Raw genomic sequence first — 9,067 nt, 5'->3', positions numbered from 1 at the left:
ATAAACTTCCTCCTTCATGATACCATCTATTTTGTGAAGTGCACCAGTCCCTCATGCAGTAAAGCATCCCCACAACATGATGCTGCCACCCCTGTGCTTCACGGTTGGGATGGTGTTCTTCATTTTGCAAGCCTCCCCCTTTTTCCTCCAAACATAACAATGGTCCTTATGGCCAAATAGTTATATTTTTGTTTCATCAGACCAGAGGACATAACTCCAAAAAGTATGATCTTTGTCCCCATGTGCAGTTACAATACGTATGGCAGTTTTGGAACAGTGGCTTCTTCCTTGCTGAGCGGCCTTTCAGTTTATGTTGATTTAGGAATCGATATTGGACTCGTTTAACTGTGAATAGAGATAATTTTGTACCGGTTTCCTCCAGCATCTTCACAAGCTCCTTTGCTGTTGTTCTGGGATTGATTTGCATTTTTGCACCAAAGTACATTCATCTCTTGGAGACAGAACACATCTCCTTCCTGAGCGGTATGACTGCTGTGTGGTCCCATGGTGTTTATACTTGCGTACTATTGTTTGTAAAGATGAACATGGTACCTTCAGGCATTTGGAAATAGCTTGCAAGGATGAACCAGACTTGTGGACGTCTACAATTTGGCTGATTTCTTTTGATTATCCCATGATGTCAAGAAAAGATGCAGTGAGTTTGAAGGTAGACCTCGAAATACAGCCACAGGTACACCTCCAATTGACTCAAATTATGTCAATTAGCCAATCAGAACTTTACATTTTACTTTACTACATTCCTAAAGAAAATGTTATTTTTACTCCGTACATTTTCCCTGACACCCAAAAGTCCTTGTTACATTTTCAATACTTAGCAGGACAGGAAAGAGAACATCCCTGGTCACCCCTACGGCCTCTGATCTGGAGGACTCACTAAACGCTTAGTTTCAAAATGTCTGCGTGTTGTCGTGTGCCCATGGCTCTCCGTAAAAAAAGAACACCGTGCCGTCTGATCTTATTATAAGCAATTTGAACTTATTTATACTTACGTATATTTATAAACAAACACGTTTAGACTTTTAGCCAAGTAGCATTTTTCTTGGTGATTCGAGTCATTTCCTATGAAGGTATCTTTACTTTTACTCAAGTATGACAATTGGGTACTTTTTCCACCACTCCAAAATTTGAGAGAAATATGTTGTGTGTCTGGAAAATTTCTGGGATCTTATTTCAGCTCATGAAACATGGGACCAACACTTTACATTTTGCATTTATATATTTGTTGAGTGTATTATTAGTTTATAATATCATCTGAGGAACCAGTGAAGAGAACTTTATTTTTAATTAAAAATAAAGTTCTGTAAAACTATTTTATTTTTAAAAAGTGTTCTTTTTTAAAAACGCAATTGTCTACACACTTTGCAGACACTTTGTTTAACTAAAGCATCTCCATTTGTCATATACCAACCCTACCTTGTCATAACAAAACTGATTGGCTCAAACACATTAAGGAATGAAATTCCAGAAATGAACACCTGTTAATTGAAATGCATTCCAGGTGACTATCTCGTGAAGCTGGTTGAGAGAATGCCACAGTGTGCAAAGCTGTCATCAAGGCAAAGGGTGGCTACTTAAACAAATCAAAATATATTTGAGATTCTTCTAACACTTTTTTGGTTACTACATGATTCCATATTTGTTTTGATGTCTTCACTATTATTCAACAATGTAGAAAATAGTAAAAATAAAGAAAAACCCTAGAATGAGTAGGTGTGTCCAAACTTTTGACTGGTACTGTAGATCAAAGACTCACCGTACTCTCGAAACATGCTACTCAAAGCAAGGTGAATGATGATTTCACTTGACTTCATTTAAATCCCAAGTACAAAATCCCCAGTACAAGACCAACGGAATAATTTATCCCACCACCGACTAAAAAACAACAACATACAGCTGTAAACAGACAGAGGCACTTGAGGAAAACTGAACAAGAAACAGTCACACACTACAGAATCTACAACAAAACATTGTATACAACTATTTAAAATAAGAAAACAGATAAACATTTGATGAAATATACAATAAAAAAAATGAATTATATTTCTTACTATTGACGTGATAGTGCTGTGTTTTACATTGTCTCATAGGTAAATGTGTAAAAAAAAAAAGATTTTAAAAAAGTATTCTAAAATAATTTTAAAAATCACATGGATTTCAACAGGTAAAATATGTGCCTTAAGATTCCGGTATTCTAGCCCTCCCTCCCTCCATATACACCTTGCCCTTCAATCCCATTCTATATAAAGTATAGCACAATATTATATAAGTACTGTTTAACCTCTACGCCTGTACAGGTATAAACGCACCGGAGTCACCTTATTACAATACATTCTATAGCATCTATCAGAGTCCAAAACGTGTATGCGTGATCTAGAATATTGGAACATTAGCTTTCATACTTTTCTCAGCGTGGCTCAAGCAATTTCTCCAATTGTCAACACAATCAAATTAATATAGGATGCGTACGCAGAGCCGTGTTGGTTGGAAATTTTGGGCTGATGCTCGTTTGGGCAGTGGTCTCAGAGACCCGTAGTTATGTCACAATGGGATGCTGGACTATCGCGTCTCTGGACTCAATTACGCTTAATAATCCTTTTGGTGTCACTTCTCGTCCAAAGGCAGACAGACAGAGACTGTTTGTGGAGACAGACAGACAGTGGAGACTGAAAAACAAACAGTTTGTAGAGACACAAACCATAAGTTTACACTGAGGAAAAGGGAGACAGACAGGCAGGCAGGTTTCAGGCAGGTTTCAGGCAGGTTTCAGACAGGCAGACAGACAGGCAGGCAGACAGGCTTCAGATCACCACACTGGTACCACTACGAGAGCTCTTATCCTGGAAGAGAAAGAAAGAGATAGAGAGAGGGTGAAGGAGAGAGAGAAGGGGAAGGAGAGAGAGGGGGGGGGAGAGAGGGATGGGGAGAGAGAGAGAGAGGATGGGGAGATAGAGGGTAAAATGAGTGCATGTGAATGTCTGTAGATGTGTGTGTACCATCCTGTTTGTGCAGTGTCTGTTACAGGACAGTACAATCCTGATCTGTATGTGTGAGTAAACACTGTTATATGGGTGTGAGTCATACATCAGCACTCGTGTTTGTTTCTTACTGAGTAGCGGTCGTAGTTCCTCCTGTTGCCGTGCTGGATCTCGATGGAGGAGTAGCTGGGGGGTTTCTCTGGCCACAGCTTCCCCTTGCCTCCCCTTTTCCCTCCCCTCCTGCTGTCTTCCTCATCCGAGCTCCAGGACCGTCGTCGATGGGCAGGAGGTGAGTGGGTCCTATCTTGCCTGGCAAGGGCTGACCGACGCAGCTCCTCCATCATGTCGTCACGACTACGGGACCGTGGCGCCGACCCAGACCCCCCCGTCCTCCTCCCAGCCGAGCCTTGCCCCTCCCTCTTTGGCCCTCCCCTCCGGTCGTCCCAGTCAGACTCGTCGCTGTAGCTACGCAGGATGCCTTGCCGCGGAGGGGTGGAGTTGTGTTTGTCACGCCGGTTGTCACTGTAACGCCCACCGCCGCCACCCACAGTGCGGTTGGTGCTGCCGCTGGATTGGCTGGATATTCTTGGAGCGCCACTGGTCCCTCCTCCCCCTCCAGTCCCCCTGCGAGAGGAGAAACTGGGTACCCGCTGGACGATAGGGGGCAAGGTGATCACTCTCCTCTCCACCCCCCTCATCCCCATCTCATCCAGGGCAGAGAGCATGCTGGGGGGACCGGCCGTGAAGGGGACCCCCTGGGGGCCTCCCTGGGGCTGGTACTGGTGGGCGTGGGGAGACAAGTGCTGATGAGGGGGAGGGGGCATTTGGCTGTGAACCCCCCTCATCTGGCTTTCCAGGAAGTCCAGCATCTGGTTGGTGTCGTGCGCGCTCCCGCCGTGCATGCTGCCGTTACCGTGGTGAATACCGTATTGGTGTTGGGGCATGTGGTGTTGGGGGATAGGGGGAGGCTGCAGCTGGAGGGGCGAGGGGCCCATTGGAGCCATGGCAAAGTTGGGCTTGGTAGGGTACCCATCGGAGAACGAGGCTGGAGACATAGCGAATCACACAGCATTAGCACCGTTATAAGACTGACCTGAGACCAGTAGATCGTTTCACAGCATGCATGGTCAGGGTTCTCCCCAGGATTTTTTAAGGTGGTGCTGCTGAGTACAGCCAGGAGGGTGGTCAGATATTTTTAAATATTTGTCTATTTACATAGTGGCACAGCCAGTCCACAAGGTGGCACATCACCTCTCTTACATTCTTTGGGAGAACCTTGAGGGTACAACTTTATAACATTGACCGGAGTTCAGAAGATAGTTTCACAACATGCAGGGTACAACATTAGCACCATTATAAGACTGACCTGAGTACATCACTGGGTTGCCCTGGGAGGATTGGTTGCTGATGGGGGCGTAGATAGGCTGGCCGTGCATCCAGGGGGCCATGGCCTTCTGGGCCTCTCGTATCATCCTGTGCTGCATCACCACTTGGGAGGGGAGAGAGGAGAGGTGTGAATAAGTGTATCACTATGAGTGTGTGTGCGCTCGATCGTGTGTGTGTGGTACCTTTCTCAGGGCAGCAGCAGGTCTGTGGGCAGCAGGGACAGCGGATGTAGCAGCAGCACTTCTGGGGGCAGCATTGACAACAGCAGATACAGAACAGCATGATGAGCAGCAGAGCCCCGATGATGATGAACAGCACCGTCAGCCAATCTGGAACAGAGGTCAAGAGGTCAAGTAGGACACAGTGACTTCAGAAAGTATTCATACCCAAGTGACATATTTGACATTTTGTTGTGTTACAGTCTGAACTCAAAAAAAAAAAAAAAAAAAATCCTCTCACCCATCTACACACACAATACCCCAAAACATTTAAGCAAATTTATTGAAAATGACAGCGATAACACCTGAGTCTTTCTGGGTAAATCTAAGATCTTAACACACCTGGATTGCAAATTATATATATTTTTTAATTCTTCAAACTCTGTCAAGTTGGTTGTTGATCTGTGCTAGACCTCCATTTTCAAGTCTTGCCATAGATATTCGAGCTGGTTTATGTCAAAACTGTGGCTAGGCCATTACGGAACATTCAATGTTGTCTTGGTAAGCAACTTGGGCTTGTGTCCTGCTGAAAGGTGAATGTCTCCCAGTGTCTGTTGGAAAGCAGACTGAACCAGGTTTTCCTCCAGGATTTTGCCTGTGCTTAGATCTATTCCGTTGTGTTTTATCCAACAACAAAAAACGCCCTAGTCCTTGCCGATGACAAGCATATCCATAACATGATGAAGCCACCACCATGATTGAAAATATTTAGAGTGGTGCTCAGTAATGTGTTGTGTTTGACCCAAACATAAGGCTTTCTATTCCGGATATGGAGGTAATTTCTTTGCCACATTTTTTGCAGAATCCCAAATTGACTCCTTCCCTTCGCCTCTCTCACTTAGATTTGTGTGTTAATGCGTGCCTCCGCTGCACGCGGTGTTGGAGCTACTATAATTTTGTTTATACTGTACCTATGCCATCCTTTCAGATCTACAGAAGTGAATAGTGGAGTTGATTTGGGAACGGCCAATGTCATTTTTTTTGCTGTGTTACTCACATTGTAATTAAAGTGCGACATAGAGACTGGCGCTGTTGTCTACAGAATGCGAGTGACATGATTTCTTATTCAAAATAGGCCATTACATGGTGTACAGTTTGTTGAATGCATGTTTTACATAGAGAACCTATGAACCTTGAATGGAGGAAGTTAACATCGTTATGGAAGGGCCTCCCGAGTGGCACAGTGGTCTACGGCACTGCATCGCAGTGCTAGCTGTGTCACTACAGATCCTGGTTCAATTCCAGGCTGTATCGCTGGGGGACCCATGAGGCGGCGCACAATTGGCCCAGGTTAGGCCGGCATGTCCTTGTCCCATCGCGCTCTAGCAACTCCTGTGGCAGGCCGGGCGCAAGTGCATGCTGACAGTCACCAGGTGTACTATGTTTCCTCCGACACATTGGTGCGGCTGGCTTTCGGGTTAAGCGGGCATTGTGTCAAGAAGCAGCTTGGCTGGGCCGTGTTTCGGAGGACGCATCGACCTTCGCCTCTCCCGAGTCTGTATGGGAGTTGTAGAGATGGGACAATTGGAAACCACAACATTTTGGGGGGAAAAGTTTGTTAATATATAAATAAAAAATAAATTGTTACGGAAGAATAAAACATGACCCACTATTGTGTAACACATTAGCTGCACAGTTGGTCCTAATGGTGCTTTTTAATGATGTGCCACAGGCACACCATGGTTCCCCCAGGAGAGCAATGCATTGGTGGAACATGCAAATACATAAATGAAAATGAGGATAGTTAAACGCATCCTGAAAAAGCAAAAAACATTTGCAGTCACTTACGGTAAACAATGAGTTTGACCTCGCGGTCTGAGTCTCCGGAAGTGTCTCCCGGTGCGTCGATGGAGCAGAAGTACACACCGTTATCCCACCACATCACCTCATTCATAACCAGGTCGGCCTCTGAGGAGGGCAGGGGGGCGGGCACACACCCAATCACTTACTGTACATGTGCATGTAACATTTAATGCAACATTTACAAATCTGATAATTGTGGTCTCTTTTCACTATGTTGGGGTCACACTCACTGTTTTGGATGGATATCTTGCGCTCCCGATACTCAGAGCCCAGGGTGGCCTCATTGGTTCCCTTCTTCTGGATGACTGTGCGAATGGTGCGCTGGCGGTCTGGACAGTCATTGGCTGGGTCCTGGCCCAGCTGCAGAGCAGCCTGATAGGCTACAGCAGGAGTAGAATGGAAGTATTATGATGACATCACTATACACCAACATCTCCATTATCGCATTGGTGTCCCAATCTCAACAGTACCACTATGACATCATACAATCTTCAAAGCCTCATTATAGCATCACTTTACAATTCTGACATCAATCTCTGCTGCTCCATTATGACATCCAAATCATCATATTCCCATTATAACAGCACAATCTACAAAACATGACATCACAATCACCACAGCACCTTATGACATCAAACTACACAGCTCCATTATTACATTTACAATCTTCACTGCAATATGACATCAATCTCCACAGCCCTGTTACCTCACAAGCTCTGCAGCTCCATTAATGACATCACAATCACCACAGCCCCATTGCAAGAAGACTATAATAACGGAAAGAAAGAAGGAGGGCTACACTAGTGTCCGTGCAGCCCTCACTCATTTACCTGTCCTTTAATATCTCACCTGTGGAGTAGAATTCTAGCACGGGGTCCTTGCAGAAGGACTTGTAGCGCCAGGTGACCAGGACTTCCTGTGCATTGGCGGAGGTGGAGTAGTCACAGCGTATGATGACCGAGGCAAAGAGAGCCGTACTCCTCTCTGTCTGAGGAACAATCACCTGGATAGAAAACACCTCTGAAAGACAGAGTTGCGAGAAAGAATGAGAGGATAGTACAAAAATAACACACAAAAAAAATAATTTAAATTAGAAAAAAATGATGTGTTCAAATGATTAAGAGAAACTGTTATTCAAACTGCTTAATTTGTATACAGAAGTGCATATTAGTACTCGGAAACAATCATTTCTAACAACGTTTAACGTTGTGGATTAACTGCCCTGAACACCCATCTGCTTGGCAACTTGTAAACACCTTACGGTCACGTGACCGCGACTTGTTGGCCTTGTCATGTTTACACCTGTCGATTATTAACTTAATCTAACATGCTTATTTTGGAAAGAATCAAGACAATGTATATGTCAATTGTGTTTTGTAAGTAATAAAGCCCAATACACGTTAGAGCCGTATCTTAAAGCGGTTTTAGATTAAAAACCTTACCTGTTGGCAGAAAACCAAGCAGAAGCGCAAGCAAGATAATATTTCCCATTTTGTTCTTCGCCATTCCAACGCGGAAGCTCCTAAAAGACGACCAACCTTTAGTCAATCGATACAAACAATTAATTTGATAAAACCATGCAACACTTGTCGAAGCAACGCTTCATCAGCACATTTTCTTCATTTTATGTAAATAGAAGTTTTCAATTTCCTCGTTTTTGTGGTGAAACTACTCCTACAGGTGTCGAGGCAACATTCGCAGGCGGAGTTCATCGGCGCGTTCCCAACCCCATCCCCCATCTTCGGGTGACGTCACCGACCCCACCTCGAGCCGTTAACAGGTGCAAGACAAAAAAACTTGTAAGTGATATGGAAGGCTCGTGCACGTGGAAACGAGTTTTTAATACATAAACGCCGAAATGTATCAAATAGTTCGCGGAACTAGGACTTTTGAAATGGATTATTTTAACAAGATAAACCCCCTCTGGAAATGCCTTTAAACATAGAGGACCTTGAGAAAATCGGTTATATTTTCCTATAGGCCCAGAATAGTAAAAGTAGCGATCTTTCTAATGTCACCTCAAGATCAACACCAGACTGTACACACATCAGATGTATGTCTTCTTTGTACACACATCTGATTATATCTAATGTATAAACGCAACATGCAACAGAGTTACAGTTCATATAAGTGTAACGGATGCTAAACGCTAAATAGCGTTTCAATCGGTGACGTATCTTGCTCTGAGACCTTGAAGTAGTAGTTCCCCTTGCAAAAAAATAAATAAAATTAAAAAAATAATAATAGTTCCCCTTGCTCTGCAAGGGCCGCGGCTTTTGTGGAGCGATGGGTAACGATGCTTCGTGGGTGACTGTTGTTGATGTGTGCAGAGGGTCCCGGGTATGGGCGAGGGGATGGGCTAAAGTTATACTGTTACATAATAAGGAAATCAGTCAATTGACATGAAATACATTCATTAGGTAATAATCTATGGATTTCACATGACTGGGCAGGGGTGCAGCCATGGGTGGGCCTTGGAGGGCATAGGCCCACTCACTTGGCAGGCAAGCCCACTCACTGGGGAGCCAGGCCCAGCCAATCAGAATTAGTTTTCCCCTACAAAAGGGGAAAATTTATTACAGACAGAAATACTCCTCAGCACATATTACAGGCTTGTATTTGTACCCTGGTTGAGGCAAGGCAATCTCGAATAATCTAGACCCA

At 44.3% G+C, this 9,067-nt stretch overlaps 1 protein-coding gene across 1 annotated transcript; it reads right to left on the bottom strand.

Moving 5' to 3' along the window:
• Positions 1-1,810: 1,810 nt before the first annotated feature.
• ildr1b (immunoglobulin-like domain containing receptor 1b) lies at positions 1,811-8,158 on the bottom strand. Its single transcript, XM_046363783.1, has 8 exons — positions 7,846-8,158; positions 7,253-7,423; positions 6,634-6,783; positions 6,389-6,508; positions 4,565-4,711; positions 4,363-4,485; positions 3,128-4,041; positions 1,811-2,858 (listed from the first exon to the last, which is right to left on the bottom strand). Exons 1-8 carry the CDS (start codon positions 7,907-7,909, stop codon positions 2,820-2,822), a joined length of 1,728 nt encoding a protein of 575 aa, XP_046219739.1. The 5' UTR covers positions 7,910-8,158; the 3' UTR covers positions 1,811-2,819.
• Between the last annotated feature and the right edge of the window lie 909 nt (positions 8,159-9,067).

The sequence above is a fragment of the Oncorhynchus gorbuscha genome, linkage group LG09 (genome assembly GCF_021184085.1).
Source record: "Oncorhynchus gorbuscha isolate QuinsamMale2020 ecotype Even-year linkage group LG09, OgorEven_v1.0, whole genome shotgun sequence".
In the NCBI taxonomy this organism is placed as follows: domain Eukaryota; kingdom Metazoa; phylum Chordata; class Actinopteri; order Salmoniformes; family Salmonidae; genus Oncorhynchus; species Oncorhynchus gorbuscha.
The sequence above is the reverse complement of the archived record's forward strand: the minus strand, read 5'-3'. Positions and strand labels throughout refer to the sequence as shown.